Here is a 19,372-nt window from a genome sequence, read left to right as displayed (position 1 = left end):
TTAGATCACTCCATGATTTATGCACCTTGAGTGTGCCAGTATAGCTGATATCAATAGTTTATTGACTTTGAGATAATTCTTTGTGTTCTTAGTAAGTAAGGTAATTCTTAAAACATAAGTCATTAAGCCTCATGTCTATTCTACAACATAATATATTCAACTCATTTTTGGAGACAGGAATAAAAAAGTACCGTTATTTAAATAATCCAGCATTTCTCAAAACATAAAAAATACAAGAAAGGGAATAATGATATAAAGAAAATTATGAACAGAAATTGGAAGGCAGTTTTTGAGCCACAGACTTACCTGCAAAGATAGGCAAAAGTCCACTTTATGTGTACAAGAAGGGTTAAAACTTAAAATCATATTTGAGAAAAGAAAAGATTATAACTACCCCAGGGCTGGGTTGGATGAAGAAATGCAATGTGTACTGAATGCAGGTATGTCTTTAATTCAATGAACATTACTGTGAGTATCTACCATGGGATAATTCCCCAAATGGTAAATATGATTGCAACATTAGGGGAGCAGTGTACCTTGCCAGTTGCATAACATGCTCAGCTTTCAATATAAGGAAAATAAAAAGAGCTTTGAAAGCTAGGATTTATGAGTATAAATAATGTACTAAGAAAAATGATGCTAATAATATGCTGAGTAGGCATTCTAAGGATTGCAGAAAATTCAAAAAGTATCTGTTTTATCCTTGAAAGGGTTCCACCTTTAGTACAAGGGGAACCATGAGAAGCTAGGTTGGGATATCGGGACATATATAGGCAACTATTGTTTGATTCTTCCCATCCTCCAGGGTAAAATGACAAAATCAGCATTAGTAGTGTTTCAGCCCTTACAACAGCTAAATTGTAAAACCGATCATAAAACAGTCTTTTTTAAGATAGTTTCACCTTATTTAAACATATTTTAAACAAGCAAACATTTCAAACACACTGGGGGAAAATATTTTAAGTACTTTCGTATATAGTTAATATACTTTATATATAAAAGTGATTATTTGCAATGTTCTATTCTATGTGTGTCTAATATTCATAACATAATCTGATTTTGGAAAACAAATGTTTTTGTTTAATTTTATAAGTGTATTTAACTTTCATATTTATATTTATTAAAGCAAGTATTTTAATTATGTTTAATATATAGATTTACAATGGTTCTGAACCTTTAAGGGTGCTGTTCAAATGACTGCTATGTAACAGGGAGTGTTTTTAAAAGCACAGGAGGATGATGTAACTTTGAGTTCTGAAGACATTCCTTACATTATGGAATCAGAGTGCTTGACTTGCTGATTCAACTCTGTGATATAGCCTGGACCAGTGAACTTTTATTTTTTTAGATTTTGGGTTCATTGTTTTTGGATATCTTTTTTTTTTTTTTTTTTTTTTTTTTTTTTTTTATTATTGTTGATTCAACAGAGCTGTTTTAGATTGTATTGATATAGTTTTTGCTGTGAAGCACTATAGCCTTTTCTCATACCACTCAGTGATGACTTAATATTATTTAACTGTGTATAGAGAATGTTAGCTGATAATTCAAACATGCCATCATCACTTCCTATCAAGACCACCTCAATTAAGGACTGCAAGGACTACAGGTCAGTCATACCCAATTACCAGACTCTGTTAGAAGCAACTATGCAAACAACTTTTCCGTCACATAAATTCTTATCGCCTGCTCTGGGACCAACAGCAAGGCTTCAAAAACAACTTTAGTACTATGACATTCTTCTATTCTTCCAGAAATAAAACCTCTTTATTTATGTATTTATTTATTCAATTTGGTAACTGGGGTAGAAACTCTTGTCACAGCAGGTTTATTCACTGGCATGACAAAAGAATTTTAAACGATTACCATGCCCACCTATTAGGAAAATTAAACAAACTTAACATTGGATCAAACACTGTACTATGGTTCCAAAACTATTTGAAAGCAAAACTTTCCAGGGCTTCCCAACAATTCCCTCTCTAGTTATGGAACTTCAAACATCAGAGCCCCCCAAGGTTCAGTCTTAGGGCCTCCCTTATTTTTCTAACTCCATAAATATTCTCACCTGTGAACTTGCACAGCTAAACTTATTCATCTATGCTGCTGCTATCGTAATCCAAAAATCTGTTAAGATACACTCAGCCCTCCAAAATAATTTAAAACTCTCCTTTCTCTACTCCCGCATAAAGAATAATAAACTTATTATTAATGCAAGCAAGTCCAGCATTATGCTTTTTGGTTCATCTCAGAAACTGAGAGCATTATCATCCGTCAATATGAAGGTTACCCAAAACAATGCCATCCTAATTTTTACTGATCAAAAATGCCTGGGAGTGATTCTTTATCTCTCACTCTCATCCCCCCATATAGATAAAACTTATAAGAACTATGATTATCTAAAACTCTGATATATAATTTCATATCTACTATCTCCAGTTGCATGTACAACTATAGACAGAAACACACTTATATCAAACCTTGAACACACTCTTCCCCTTTTGTACCTCCGATCAGGCACTGACATTCAAACAATTCAGGATGCAGTTAATAAAATATGGAGATATGCAGTATTCACTGGAAACTGAACAAACTATTGTACTATTTTACATAAATACAAATTGCTACATGTTCAGAGCAGAGAAATTCCATTACTTAGTTAACTTTCAAACTATTTAATTTAGGTCACTGTCCTCACCTGAAAAACATTATTTTAGTCAGATAGCCAAACTGCAGCCTAAGAGCCAGCTCTGATGGCAGTATCATGCTAGGCAGACCACAATTCAACACAACTGTAGGTGAGAAAGCCTTTTGCAAACTCAGCCCAGTGACTTGGAACCACCTCCATAGTGAAATTAGGTTACATGAACTCACTGCTTTCAAACCCAAACTTAAGGAGTACTTGCAAGATGAATGTGTGTGCATATCTTTTCTTGCCACTGGATAGCATGTATTGAGCTTATAACTTAAATAAACAGCTAATTTCATTCTCGCTTAATAAATGAAATATTGCATCATTGTAAACTATAAATGCATTAATATTGCTTACATTTTATATTATGTTTCACATTTATACTTGCATTTTCTTATATGCTTCCTTAAGTACTATTCTTTAAATAATATTTTTGCTGCAACCTTTATTTATATTCTGCTTCAACCATCTATTTATATTCATTCTTACTTCCATTTTATCACTTTTGCTGCATTTTGTATTCATTATTTCATTCATTTGTATTCTGTATTATGTGCTCTTCTATGAGCATGGGTCATGGTTGAAAATGGTTATCAGACTAGTTCATTCACCCGGTAAACAAATTGCGAAATAAAATAAATTGACTGTGTAAGAATAACATTGATCTCAACAAGTGTGCAAATGTAATATTTGTAGCAGGAAAACTGAAGTGTCAAGAAAATACAAACTTCAGAAGAAATGCGATATAAAAGATCAGAACAAAAGGAAGTATATAAATATCTGAGAATAGATGAAGGGGCAGCAATATAACATAAATAAATTAAACCAAAGCTTAGAGTATTATAAATATTTTAAACTAATACTGAAAACTGATTTTATTTGTAGGAATAAAGTTCAGGTTTGCACTACCTGCTCTCACATGCATCTTTGCTTTGATTGACTGGCCTTAAAAGGTGTTGAATCAGTTTGATAGGAAAACAAGAAAACTACATCTTGCCTATCGAATGATCAAAGAGTGCTTGCCAAGACGATAAATCTCTTTGTCTGAAAAAGGCAGGAACTTACCTAAAACTGATGACTATATGTATGGGACAATTATTGTAGCGCTGCATACATACTTGTTGATATCATCAGATCCAACATAGTGAAAGTTCAAAACCATAAAGGAAACAAATCTAAGATGTCATCTTTGGTCAGGTTATCAGAAGCCTTTAGGAGAGGAGAAAGCATTGAAATCAGTCCAGATGTGGTCAAAAAAGGAAGCAACAGAAAGTGCACAGAAAGTGCAATATATATATATATATATATATATATATATATATATATATATATATATATATATGGGTACCTGACAAATCTTCGAACTCTCAAAATTTCGAACATTACATGGTCGAGACCAAAAGTTAGAAATTTTGTGTGTTCGAAGATAGACTTTCAGTGGTGCCGTACGGTGCAGATAGAGACAATTTCCCTTTTCTGCACTGAATTACAGTCTTGGAGTTGGTATATTTAAGTAGGGGGGTGTGGGGGGCGCAGGGTGGCATGCCCCCCTGCCTATGCTGTTAAGGTGCTTTTTTTCTTTTTTTACTTTTTTTTAATTTGATATTCGAATATCCAAATGTCAAACATTTGGTCTCGACCATGTAATGTTCGACATTTTGGATGTTCGAACATTTAACATAGACCTATATATACATATATATATATTAAGCATATGTTCAAAAAACTGGAAAGCCTGCAATTACTGTGGAAGGTATAGAAAACTATTAATGGCTTAGGCAAGGTGAATTTAAAACAAAAGAAGAAAGGCTAATAATGGCAGTTCAAGATAGTGGACTACATACATGGCGATTCACAAAACATATAGAAAAATTAAGAGATAAAGACAAATGTAAGTTTGCAGCGCAGAATTAGAAATAATCCTGCTTCTTGCTGTAGTCTGCGATGTGCTTACAGCTGCAGGTTTGTATACCGAAAGACACAACAATTTGGCAAGGTTGTTACACTGCAGACTTTGTAAACATTATATTATAGCAGTAGCTGAAAGGCATAGAAACATGAACTACAAGGATTACTGAAAGTAAAGACGGAATGATCGCTTGGGATCAACTAATGCAAAAATGTCAGATATTGTAGTGAAAGTGAGAAGGACAAAATCAGCATTAATTATATGAATTGCTACACCCAACAAATATATCATCGTACACAGTAAAAGATATAAAGTTATAAAATATTAGGACATTCAAGCAGAAACTGGAGCAATGTGCAACAAGGACATTCAGGTAGTTCCAGTAGTAGTTTGAGCAGCTGGAAATAGAATTTCCAACTATACTTAGGCATTTTACTAATAAAGGCAGCCTCATCCAAATTACAAAAAGCGACAAGGCTGGGTACATTGTGTTTTAGAATGGCATTCTTGGCAAACATCAAAGACTAAAGTAAGACTGATTTTATGAACTTTAATTGTGCCGTAACTTAGGAATAGAGTTCATTCCTGTCATGGTGTTAAAACCCATGGAGAAATGAAACCAATTAGAAAAAATGTAGGTTCTAAACCAAATATAAGATATATACATCCCAGGAATTTGAGAGATGTTTTGAACTATGAAAACAGTAGCCAAATAAATATAGCTAATAAATGAAGCACTTTTAAATGTGGTGGGGGCCTGTCCTTCTGTATATACAAGCTGTTCTGATTATTTTTAACATTCTTTTACATCCAAAATGCCTATGTTTAATGTTTTGTTTTTATTGTAATACGTTTATTATAGTGTCTTTAGCAGTATAGCAATGCTAAGCATTTTACACCAGGAAAACAGAAGGCATGTTTTTGAGTATTATAACATATTTATGACACTGAAAGAAGGAATTTAACAAATATATTGGCTAGATATATGAATAATAATGATTATTCCATAACCCTTTTCCATTCAAGGATAATCATAACTGTCCAGTGTTATTACTGGCTGCAGACAGACTGGGAAAGATATGGAAGGAGCTTACAGCTGTTTGCAGGTAAATAGAATCTGCTCTCCACTGTCCAAATATTGGGCACCATATACCATTGTGAAGACAGTGTGAAGTCAGGTGGATATGTCATTAGACATGAATGATTTTAACTTTGTATTTAAAACCTAGCTGGATGAAATGCCCCCCCCCCCATTTGATTTTGGATATTTCACCTAAAGATTTCTCTATTCAATCTCCTAGATGGGGTAAGGTTGTTGGTTTTAGGGTGGCTGTGTATTTTGAAGTCATATTTGACATCACCTGTACTGCTTGTATGACAAATAACAACTGGAGAGGTCACAGAAGTACCTCACAAAGAGGTTCCTAGGCCATAAACACTTGTCCTATATGGACAGACTCAAAAATCTCCAACTATTCACTGTCTCATATCACCTACTTGGAGGCAATCTCTGCTTGACTTACAAAGCCATGTCTGACCCAGCTCTGTTAGAAATGCTACATCTAAAGAAATCCCAATCCCTCCCCACCACATGCTCCAGAGACCTCAACCTCATTACCACAATCAACAGAACATGCTGGAGGGACAGGTTCATAAACCAGAGACTGCCCATGCTGTGGAATAGACTTCCCATACAGGTCAAACAGAGCACCTCACTGGCCCTCTTAAAGAGAAATCTTGATGAGTGGATGGGAAATAGAAAATTCACCCCAGGGATCACTCCAGTGGCTCTACTTTACAGAGCCACTGGGAACTAAGGTCAGCTGGCACGATGCCAGGGTAATCCTATGGGCTAGGCTTGTAAAGGCTTCAGGGCCATTAGCCTAGTACACACCTATGAGCCTATGAATATGTCCTGAGTAATGATGGCTCAACCTATATGGCCCTTCGCATATACCGTCCATCTGCTAATGTAAAGATCTTCTGATAAGTGTCATTGGCTTCCTCACTGACTTAATGCTAAGCTACCTGAATTATCTCAGTCCTGGTAAGTTTAATGTTTGTGCTGATAACAGGCTGTTCTAATATTTGAAAGAATTAAGGTTGTTCAGGTCAGTACCTCTGCAACCCAAGTTAAAGGACCTTCTTTTTATCTTTTTAGAGAACACGTTCCATAAATATAGTTTCAACTAAAGGATGTAAGGGGTATACACAGATAGTACTTAAGGTATGACCCCAGCTGCCTTTCTGTCAATCTGGTTTTGACGTGATGTTAAAATTAAATCAATAATAAAACCTCCCTGGATTTACTACTGGTTAGTGATCCTAATCTCTAAGAAGAAAAGTCAAGTCATTCATAACAAATGGAACTTAACTCCTCTAAGCACCTTTCAACATAGACTGATATTTATAGTTCTCTTCCAGTGCTACTATAGGGCTACATTAGAATCCTCTGTCACCCACAATGAGCTGTGAAAGTGTTTATAATAAAATTTTAATTACCAGAGGTTCAGCCTTCTTCTGGTAATTTAATATTAGTGAAGACTTCAGGATTTATTTTACATAAAGCGATATCCTTTTTTTTTTAAATATTAGGTTGTGATACCTAATATAATTTGGAAAAACTAACTGGTGGCTGGTTTATCGAGTTTAATTGGTACCTGCCCCTTCCAAGTTAATGATTCCAAATCTGAAATATTTTTCTAAATGATATCCAAGCCCCATCTACTTCTTTGTGGTTTCAAAACACATTGAAAAAATTCATGTAAATGTAAAGGTGTCATTATCTATCTGCAGTGTTAATGGTGCAACAGGTAGCACATTCACCTTTGTTGCAGAAGGCTGTGGGCTTTAGTCCCATATCAAGTAGACAGATTGCTGACAATGCAGCAACGCACTCCTGCGTGTGTAGCCCTTTGGCTGAGATGTTAAATAGAAGCCCCATCTGCCTGACTTGGTGGTAGCTCAGGTTGATACAAAAGATCTCATGGCACCTATTGAAAAGAGTAGGGAAATTTTCCTGATGCCCTGGCCAGATTTCCCCTACTAGTACAAATACCACCTCAGGTGTAACCTGAAAAGACGCTACTAGCCTTGTGGGCATATCTCTCAACTGTCCAAATTTTGCAGAATGCCCAGATTTTTGCCTCATATTTTTGGTCTGTTCCTCATAAAATTTGTGTGCATGTTTTTTTTTTTTTTTTTTTTTTTTTTTTGGCAAATCGTTGAAGATCGGCGTCACTAAATAACATACCTTTGAGTTTCAGATTCCATATCCTTCAGAAAATGCATACTAACAAATCTTGTTATTCTAGCAACTTCCTAAGTTTATAAGAACAAAATTTTAAATCTGTCCATATTTTGATCTCATGTCCTCCCATTATTTTAGGCTTTGTCCAGATTTCACTAAGAGGTTGAGAGGTAAGCTTGTGGGATTAATATGGTCAACAAAGAATAAATAAATAAAATAAACAAATAAGAATCATGTTTTACAGATGGCCTACTAAATTGAAATTAATAGATGTTGTGTCTATTTGGGAAATATTTCTCTGTCAATCTGAAACGTGTTTGCCAGAATTGTGCTTCCTGCATTCTTCTTTTTCTGTATACTTTTCATCTGATCTCAAATATTTCATGTATTTTACTTTTTTCCCTTAATGTTCTAACTGCATATTTTGTCATTGTGTCTGCACCTCTCAACCTCTTAGAGCAAGAAATCTGGACAAAGCCATAAATAAAAATGGGACAAAGGCCCAAAAATAGGGAGATTTTTTTAAATATTGCTCTTACAAACTTAGAAAGTTGATCGAATAACAGGTTTTGCATTAGCATGAATTTTCTAAAGGGTATGAAGACTAAAACTCAAATGTCTGTCATTATTTTCTAACTTCAAGTATTTAATGGCTCGACATTCATTTGCCAGAAAACCACAATTTTATGAAAAATGGACCGAAAATATGACGGAAAAATCTGGACGTTTGCAAAAATCTGTAGAGTTGAGACTGCCTGTGTGGTTTATGGCTGAAAATGGATTACTATTGGACTAGTACATTTATCTAGTTATCCAAACTAAACAAAAATTAGTACCAGAGGGCACAGTTTCATTTGGGCAGCTCGGGTAAGATGAGTGGAAACATTCATTCACAGAAACAATGGTAGGTGTTTGGAAAAGCACGCTTTAAAGTGTATCGATAGTCGTAATCACCGCTGATGACTTGAGTTACAAGAAAAAGCCGGTGGCATAATAAGCCCTTAGATGATAAACACCTACACGTTGTTGAATAGTAATATAAAGACTAAGTATGTCACGTGAGTTGTGACCCTTGCCCAGCGACACAGCTGTTGTCTTATTATTTATTTCTGAAACTGTCAGAAAGCGCATTTTGAACTGGTTTCAAAGAAACAATCCTGCACTTCCATGTCAATGCACAGCATGCTACAATGAGTTAGAGGAGCTTTTACACGCTGAGAAATGCCTAAAACTTATGGTTCAGAAACTCTCCAGCCGTCACAGACCACCGCGTGTTACATTGTCCCACTTTGGAAGCCGTTACCACAGCAACCGTGGCTGAACTAGTTTCACCCACCACGCTTTACCTGTCTATGGAAGACTTAGCACGCCCAGGTTCTGTCCATTGGTGCGGTTAATAGATAAGGCGGGTCTTCCGAGTAGCGCTGCGGACTTTCATTGGGTAACTCTGATTACAGTTGTTAGCGGCGGGCGGTGGAGCGGGTTCGTGCCAACGAGCCATCGATTGGCTTATATTGCTGTTTACGGTGCGGTGAGAATCGGTGGCGCGGTGGAACTGGCACTGCGGTACCGGACCCGACCCGACAGTGGAGAAGATATGGAAAGGGCATCTGGCCACAGGGCTTGGGAGAGCCCTCTTGAGAGTACTAGGGAACACGGCCTTGCAAGTGGGAACAGGTGGGCTCGTGCTGGACCAACTGAATCAACAGGTGAGAAGCTTCAGATTTAAAAGTCTTAGTTTCATTAGTGTCTATATGATCGTACTGTTTGCCTATTATTTTTATATGGAGGAAGTAAATAGTGTTAATATGCATTTCTGCTTAGTCTGTTTATTTGCACAGGGGACGACTAGGATCTTCTAAATGTATCTGTCTTCATTAGGGGCTAAATATTTCTTCAGAGCTAGATTACGGTTGTGCCACCTGACAGGGTATATTGTTACATTTCTTGGGGTGCATCTAGACTAACATCTAAGTGACTTCTTACATATTGCCTTCTTATCATGCTGAAGTAGTGTTGGGTTCCAGTAATGTCCCTCTTTCCTCACATCACAATTCAAAATCGTCTACATTTGAGCTGGTTCTGAACTGGGGTGTAGCCAGAAAATTCCATATTTTTTCTCACAGACTCATTTTACTACCCCAAACCATCTGGCATTTCAAACAAATGGACAGATCTTTCAAAATGTTGCCCCCTTGCAGTTAGTAAATGTACTCATATTTTCACTGGTTCCTACTAAAACTATTAAATATATTGTTTTTTTAGATTTGCAACCCTCTCTGTAAATAAGTTATGTACTTATTATTAGGGGCATTAATTTAGACAGTTTTAAAAATAATATGGCCTCAAAAAAAGTTACAATGTTGCTGAGTGATACAAATAGAAAATGCACTCTGTAGAGTACAAAGCGTATGCCTGGCTACACCTTTGGTCCTGAAGGATGAATAGCTCTAGCACTTGAACATAAACTGAAAACCCAGAAAATGTATACACAGTAGTTCTGCACTGAAATATATTGGATCCATATCCTGGGATTACTTTAGCTACATAAAGGAGTGTTACAGCTGACTATAAGTAACCCAGCTCATGAAGCATACTTGGTAGGTGAGGATAGTTCAGCTTTCTTATGCAGCAGGTGAAGTTGATGCCTTGTTAATGTGGTTGTGTTGTAGTAGCTAGGAGTATTATCATGCACAGACAGGCTAGTTAACTGTGCAAATGGTGTATATTCTGTTAAGCACACAGAATATGCATTTCTGGAAAAAAGACACATGAGCAAGATAGGTTAGTAAGGTGAGGGGTGAGACAGAATGGGTTTTTGCTACATCTACTGTATGTAGCTGTCGGTCTGATTGATCAGATACTCCACTGCTTTTCTCTGAATACTGTTTATATACTGAAGCTTAACCAGGTAGCTGGATGTACTGAAGATTAACCAGGTAGCTTGGTAGCTGGATGTACTGCAAAAAGTTATCAGCAGATGTGTGACATAATAATGCCAATGTGTAGGTCATTATGTACAGTATGTCAGTTCTCTTGCAGGTTAATAGGTGTGTACTAGGCTAACAGCCACTGGACCCTTTCCAAGCCTAGCCATGCATCTCAAATCTCTTACAAGTTCTGATACCCTTGGTAGTCTTAGCAGAGGTTGGGAGATGAAACATGTACAATCAGGGCCTGTGTGATGAACCATTATTGGGAGATGAAACATGTACAATCAGGGCCTGTGTGATGAACCATTATAGTCTGTCCATGTCCATTAGAGACAAAGGCCAAATCAGAGGAAAATTTCTGTAACCCCATGCAGTTTTCCAAGTTACTCTTGAGCTGGGTTAAGGAGGGACCTCTACTTCAGATGGACAGGGAGATTGTTCCACAAAAGGGCTAGTCTCTGAGTTACTATTTGTATCACAGGCAAGAGTTAAGCCTTTAGAATGGGTAATTCTGGTGTTTTTTACTTTGCAGATATAAATGAGGTCCATCAGAGTGGGGTCTGAAGGTGCTTAGTATGGAAGGCATAGATCTCCCCTCAGCAGTCTGTAGGAAACAGAATACAGTAACATGTTATTTATGCCCTGTATTCTGTTAGTGAGAAGCCTCTGTGGACAGTCCAATTGTTTGATGTGCCTGGTTAGGTATATACCTAAGTGGATATTACACTCAATGACAGTGGAATAATGATCTCCTTGGACTTAAATGCCATACCTGTGTTTATAAGTTGCACAACACAGAATAATTTCCTCACTACTGTAGACATGTTATGTTTGAAGGCTAGATCACTGTCTAGATGTTTCTCCAAACCACTGAATAGTGGGTTGACGCTGAGTGGGTGTGTTGGCAGTATGGTAGTTATCAAAAGTGGCTAACTTTCTGAAGGATATTATTATGCATTTCTTGGCATTTAATTTTAGCCCATGGCTCTGACACCAGATATTTGTTTGTGTTAGGCATTTTTGCGTAATGTTAGTGTCAGTGGGGGATTCTATGACTGTTCCTAATTTGCAGTCATCTATAAATTTGGTTAACCAGAAGCTCTTGATTTGAAAGAAGTAGATGCCAAAAAGGAATATTCTTAGTCCCAATCCCTAAGGGACTCCCCTGGTGACTGGCTTCTTTGTAGAGGTGGGTATCCCAGTTATAATTTCCTGGGTCCTGTCTGTCAGCTAACTGGCTATCCACTAGGTGACATAAGGGCTTATACCTAACCTCATAAGTTTGTCAACAATGCCTGAGTGGGGTATTGTGTCAGATGCATTGGCAAGGTCAAGGTAGGCAGTGTGAACCATTTTGCTCTTGCTCATTGCTTTGGTGACCTTCTCTAAGAAGTCCACCAGGCTGAGTAGACATGACCCCGCAATGCCTTATTATCTATATTAGAGTATTTTGTGTCTTTCGGCTTTTCCTGGTTAGGGGTCGCCACAGTGGAACTCCGGTCCGCTAATGATTGGCAGTAGATTTTTGTGTGCCGAGTTGTCAGCCTTCAATGAAGGTACGCCCATTCACGCATGTCTCCACAGAGAAGACGCTCTAGCTGAGAATTGAAAAGGACAAGGTCTTACTGTGAGGTGACAACGCTACCGCAGCACCACCACCAGGTCCTATTTTTCCATTCTAGGTGCAGTAACAGGTGAGCCTTGTATCCTAGTAAGACAAGTTGCTAGCCATGTCTCACAGCTGAGAGTCTTTACTTTGGAAATTAACACATAACGAATTATTACTCAAATCATAATGTAAGTTAGTAGAAGTACAGTGACTTTTTTTTTTTTTTTTTTTTTTTTTTTATTATTACCAAGAATATGTTTTGCTGATGCTTGTAAATCATTGTCAGTATCTAAGCTGACATCATTTTGTGAGCATAGTCATAAGGAAAAACTCTGTCAACAGTGAAACTAAAAAAAAACATGTCCGTCTTTATTCTGTTTTCAAACTACTTCTGTCTACATCAGGAGTATACACACAAATAAGATTAACTGAAAAACACATATGCATGAGATGTGTAGCAATACACTTTGAAACTAGTATTGTGCTTAATCTTTACCAGGTAGTTTAAAATATCCATAACCTGTGTGCTGCGTTATATTAATTACCTCTTCCTTAAAGGATGTTTATGCCTGTGTGGTTTAGTTTGTTGACACTAATGCTACTCAGTAAAAGATCGACTGGCCACATCGTCGAATCCCAGTTCATCAAGACCAGATCATCGAAGAATAAAATTGTTGAACACCGACTTCTATGAATTTCACCTCATTGAATCACAGTAGTTAGCCAACAGCTGAAACATTAACATCTTACATGTTACTTTTGCTTTGTGTAACATGATGGTAGTAAATATTTGCATTCGTTCTGACTTATGCACAGATTTCTGAGCTGTTGGCCAACTATTGAGATTTGATGCAATGAAATTCAAAGAAGTCGGCTTTTGACAGTTGTATTCTTCAGTGATCTGGTTTCGGTGAACTGGGATTCAATATTGTGGCCATTTGATCTTTTAACACAGACCCTCCCAGTAAGCACAGGTAGATGGACAGCACAGGCTGTAAGTACTGTAGCCCATGAGTTGTCAGAGTAACTTTGCTCTTACAATATGTTCAGGAGCAAACAGAGAAGTATTGTGGGTGTCAGTTCACTTGTAGACAAAGAGAACTCAACTCTATATGTGACAAGTGAAAGCAATCACAGCACAGCAATGCGAGTATGCAGTCTGTACTCGGCCATTATAAAACTCTCATGGAAGCAATGAATCACCATTAATACTGTTTCAGTAAGTTTATTGTTTCAGACCATCATACCAAAACAAGAAGTGCTGTGCTTATCTTTTATTTACTCTCATTTTATTGCAGTAACCTGTACAGAGGCCTTAGGGCAGGTTTTGTTTATAGACATTTAATTGTGTACCACTTTGATGAACTTTTTGTACATCCACAAAACAAATGGCATCAGAACTACTAGAACTAAGCTCCTAAATTTTGCTTGTAACATACATAGGACATATTATCTCAGGAAATTCCCTTTTTCTGGAACAGGCTTTCTATCCATGTGAAACAAAGTCCTTTACTTAACCCTACTTAAGCATAACTTGGACCTTTGGGTGGGAAATTGACAGTTCACCCCTGGTCTGGCACCAACATCTCTGTTGGACAGAGGCAGTCAGTAAATTACGTCATAACCAACAATCACACCATATAAAAAATCTAAAACGTGTAACTTTTGGGACCATTTGGGTTGCATGGCTAGGCTTGTAATGGTCCTAGTGGTCATTAGCATAGTATACACCTGTGAACCTATGAACTCCGTTATTTTGAACATGTTTATACCTTTTAGTATATTTCTTATTCAGTCCTGTCACATTACTAGTTATGTCACCTCAAACTCATTTTCTTTTAGTTCAGACCACTCTCAGGATCCTAGAGGTAAGGGAAATATATTTTTCTTCAACTATTATTTTGGCTTCACACAGATTTCTCAACCACTGAGGAACTATTTATCGCGTAGACTGCTAATTTATTCCCCATTTGGGACAAGTGATGGGTGTTAGATCCCAAGATCATTATACTACAGGACAGAACTGTTTTTATGTGATGCCATACCCATTTAGTCCTCCATGCTTGATGTATATTAAGTTGGGTTGGTTGGAAATATGTGCTTCCACAGTATTGCACTCAATCATGTACCCTCTTTCAACCTGTGCTGTTCATAATGAGTTTAACCGATGTTGCTCACCATAAGTTGGGTTGAATTGATGCCTTGTCCTTCCCTACACTTGCACATACACACACACTCACACAAAATAAATCAAACAGTCCAGCTAACACTAAGGGCAAGGATCTAAGACAAAGAGGAAGGATAGATTTGTTACACTCCAACTACTCCTTTTCTGGAACAAAAATATTTATTTTTATTTATTTAGTTATAATTTGGTAACCAGATAGGTGGACTTGTCCAGGGAGCATTTTCAGATGTGGCCTGGGCTTAGAGGCAAACATGCAAGCAAACAAAGAATGTTAGCTTACACATTTGCAAAACTTTAGAAAATTCATACACAATTATTATACATTTTTAATAAAATAGAATGTTATGCAGTAAAATATTTCTAAGCATTGGGTTTTATTAGCTTACATTGGTTATAATACAATTTGGCTATAACTACTTCTTGAAGGTTTCAAACTGAATTTTCTAGGGAAAAAATAAAACTCAAATAGATGTGAATAAAAATAGAAGTTTACAGAGATGGGCCTACAGACTATGAAGAGAACACAGGCGTAAGAAGAGTTAAACGGCAAAGGCAAGCAATTGACGGACTTTTAGCATTTTTTGAATGTTAAGCCTTAAAAAGAGTTTATCCATTAACCCTAAAGCATTTGCAAGCAACTTCCAAGAAGAGGTGTTCAGAGAGGGAGGACTTAAATTTGTTTTATCTGCTAGCTTGTTCCAGAGAGCTGCACCTGTTTGTGAGCAGGCTGTTTCACCAATGACTGTTTTAAAATGGGGGAATGGTTGAATGATATTAATTTCTATGTGAATTCCTTAGAGAAAAGGATTGCTGCATGCTTGAGGGTTTTCTTTTCGGGGGCATTAGCCATCATTTAGAATTTTATATAGCAAGGTGCATAGAAGTTAAGTGTAACTGTCAGTATTGGGTAGCTAGTTTAGATCATTTACAAGGTTACGTGGTATACCCAAGTTTTAGCAACTTCTTCTCCAAGTTAATCAGTGCGACAGACTTTTTGCCTTTTAAGAGAGTAATTTGTCTGATATTGTATTGAATGCATTCAAGCCAATGAAGTGAGAATCCCCTAGTTGTAGACATGATGTGTGTTGGTCTGATTACATTTATAATGACCTGTAAAAATAAATGAATCATCATGGCACATTTCAAATCTAATGAGTTGGAAAACCTGTTTATTCTCAAGGGTTGATTTGCATATCATCTGTGATATCAAAGGAGTTTTTTTATTTTTTTCAGATGGCACATTGATTTGCCACCGTCTATCTGGTTTGTTCCTGTACACATTTACTGTTAGACTTTTTTGCTTTTTGAATTTTAAATATAACTGCTGCTGCCTTCATGATGTTATCTAAAGAAACAGTTTGTACGTTTACATCAATTTACCAGAAAACTGCTAAAGCTATGAGCCACAGATACATGAAACTAAATGTGTGTATGAAAGTCTCACATTCATAAAAACTACTCCAAAAATGATGAGTGCATACTTTATTGTACCAACAAGCTATAACACTCTAATTGCTCCTCACCATAAAAAGTCATTCTGCAGCTGCTGTGTGGAGAGTTTTGCTGTTCAATTGTGACATCACTTTTGCTGATTAAATTGTACAATGGTAGAACCACAGTTTGCAGTATGGGGGTCTGTAGGCAGTATGTTGAAAATGTGTCCTCTATGTATGTGTAAAAGGAAAAACTTCAAAGATCAATACACGTTAGGTTCAAGCAAGGCACCCTTTATTACTTGCAGCAAGGAGACAAAGCATGTAGGTACAAGGTTTGTCTGACTTTCTGGTGGTCAGTATGTTATTCTTATACAGTTCTCTTCACGTCACACAGAAAATGTTACTAATCTACTGCTGACGTAGTTGGACACAGCTTTCTGTATGCTACACAGAAAATGTTACCAGGCTTATCGCTGACGTGGTCAGATTATTGCTGTCTTGCAAAAACATTTGAGAAAAACAACCTGACTTTGGGCTTATTTTAGCCCACCTTGTCTCTTCAATTCTTCCATTGTACAGTTCTAATACATGCAATACATTTTGTCTAGATTCAAGGTACATTTCTAGCTTTGGTACAAGTAGTGCTGACTATGGTTTAAGCTTTCAAACATCTATTGTTTTCTTTATCAAGACTTCTAGCAGCTGCACATTTTCTCATGGCATAAGCAGATATAGAATGTCTCTTATTAAGTTTCCGGTAGCTGCACATATTTTCATTGCATAAGCAGAATAAAGTGTCTTTTATTACATTTCTAATAGCTGTGCAGATTCATGCAGTATAAACAGAATAAATGTATTAACCCTTTTAAGCCTTTAATGTACTAAGCATGCACATTGCTATTATGCATTTTCCTAACATTTCCCCCCTTTTAATACTTTTATTCTACTTTCAAAACAAGCATAAACAGTTTTTTCTTCCCTTAACCTCTTCCTACTCAGGATTTGCAGTTAAGAAAATTAATTTAGTTTAAACCCATGAAAGCATTTTCAGTAACACTTCAAGTTCAGCATCTTGGTATAAGGTTTCCGAAACTGAAATGTCTACAAAATTTTTGATTAGACCTTTTATGCAGGGGATGCAGCAGCACCCACACACCATCAGTAGAGTTATCCCTACACAGATGGCAATCGGAATGTTCATCAGGATACTGCCCCACCCCCCAAACAATTTCTGGAAAAAGTCCGTCGATGGATTTGGTCATGGCCGACACCTGCTGGATTACCTCAAGATGGTTGTCTAGCTCGTTTTTGTGGTCAGGAATATATGAACAGCACTCCTCCTAGATTAAAGTGCACATACCTCCTCTCGCCGCTAGGGTGAAGTCAAGAGCCATGCGATTTTGAAGTACCACTGTTCTCATGGCAGTCAGTTCATCGGTTACCAATTCTAGGGCAGAAAAGGTTGCATTACTCATTATTTCGAGAAGCTTAGTCAATTTTCTCAGTTCCCATATTGATTTCTTTGCTCCATATGCTGGTAATACGCCTGCCCATGATATAACAGTATCACTCGGATCCATGTGTCACAGTCCTTTGTTATTCCCTGGGCCTAAGTTTTGATGTTTTTTGCAGGGTGCATTGATTTGTCCCACTGGATTGACAGGCTTCTTGATTTCTTGGAAATTCCGAATCTTCCCTTGAGGTAAAACTGTTGTGTGTCATATGGCTGGAACCAGGTATCCCAAAACACAACTGCCGGACCAATTCTCGGGTAGCCATTTATATGCTTATCTTCCGCATATAAAGTAACAATCTTCCACTTTAGTAGTAACTTTACTATACCCTTGCTCTGCATGAAACATTTTTCTGTCGATTATAGACAGTTGTTTGTAGAGATCAGCATTATGTTTTACTTCTTCAATTGTCCTATGCATCAGTTCAACAAATGAATCATAGCTCGTGTTGCAATAGAATCTGATGTTATCAGATTTAGTGTAGCATCTATAGGGAACAGTTACATTGCAATAGCTCCAACCCACCTTGACTGTATCATTCTTATAAAAACACACAGTTCCTTTCTGTCGAATAGACAAGTGCAATGCTGCCTTATCTTTTGAAGTGACATCTGATGTATCATGAATTAAGTTTTCCCAGGTCTTGTTAGCCCCTTGGGGAACTGCAGTTAACAGTAGCCTCCCATATGCTGTTGGTAAAGCTGTGCAAATCCAGCAATTCGAAACATTGAAGGTTTCAGCATACACATATTTAATTGCCTGGTAAGTATTGAAGTTCGGGTGCCACTCTGCACGCTTATTTAGTTCTACTTGCATGGCTGAGAAAAGAAATGGCCACAATAAAAAGATTATTGTCACCAGTACAGTCAACAGGATAGTCATGTAATATTTTTGTGGAAACGGTTGTTCTGCATTTCCGTTTTCTCCAGTTCTTCCAAGTAGGTGTATTTGGATCTTACTGGATTCCGTCGTCTTATTTTGGACACGTGATCTTACTCTCTGCCCTAATAGGACCTTCAGCACCGATGGTTTCTTCACTGGGTTTGAGATGGATCAGTCCTATTGATCTGACCCCCCTTTGTAGCCAGACTTTGTGCTTAGGGTCCCGATGGAGAGGTAAGATCTTTGTCCAATTCAAGGTTCTTTACCAGCTTGCAGTGTGTCAGGTGTATCCATGAAGCTCGTTCTGCTATTTTGACTGCAGTAGGTGTCAAAAGAAGCACCTGGTAGGGACCTTCCCACCTTGGCGATGCCCAGTTTTTTCACTTCACGATTTTAATCCATACCCAGTCTCCTGGCGTCACTGCCACTTCCAATGTTTCGGTTTGTTTTTTATCTGAAACAGAATTTGACTGCAACAGATGTTTAGAACTCAACAACTTTTTCATATATTCAGCTAGTGTAAAATCGGCTTCCTGGTCTGATGACATGAGAAGTTTCCACTGGGGTGTATAATAAGCTCTTCCAAACAGTTTTTCAAAAGGAGTCAATCCTTTAGCTGTAGGGACAGTTCTCATGCTCAACAGTGCCAGGGGTAAACAGTACAACCAAGTTTTTCCTGTCTCAGCTATTAATTTTCTCAATTTGCTTTTTAATATACCATTATGCCTGCACAATGATTTTTTAAAGAAATACCAAAATGCTTACTTAACTGCTGTATGGTTTGATTTACAAAGTGTGTACCATTGTCACTGTAGATTCTTTCTGGAATGCCAAACCTAGGAATAATTTCCTTGACAAGTACTTTTGCCACTGTAGCTGCATCTGGATTTTTGGTTGGTAAAGCTTCCACCCACTGGAAAACATATCTACAATGACAAGACAATACTTCTTATTTTCACATTTGT

General features: G+C 37.2%; 1 protein-coding gene across 1 annotated transcript in view; it reads left to right on the top strand.

Moving 5' to 3' along the window:
• Positions 1 to 9,321: 9,321 nt before the first annotated feature.
• Positions 9,322 to 19,372, top strand: part of PMFBP1 (polyamine modulated factor 1 binding protein 1) — a 3,624,986-nt gene continuing 3,614,935 nt past the window's right edge. Inside the window, exon 1 of the mRNA XM_044081904.1 lies at positions 9,322 to 9,554. Coding sequence (XP_043937839.1) covers positions 9,443 to 9,554 — 112 coding nt within the window. The 5' untranslated portion in view covers positions 9,322 to 9,442. The remainder of the gene's footprint in view (positions 9,555 to 19,372) is intronic.

The sequence above is a fragment of the Protopterus annectens genome, chromosome 8.part1, assembly GCF_019279795.1.
Source record: "Protopterus annectens isolate FY-2018-M chromosome 8.part1, PAN1.0, whole genome shotgun sequence".
Lineage (NCBI taxonomy): Eukaryota > Metazoa > Chordata > Ceratodontiformes > Protopteridae > Protopterus > Protopterus annectens.
The sequence above is the reverse complement of the archived record's forward strand: the minus strand, read 5'-3'. Positions and strand labels throughout refer to the sequence as shown.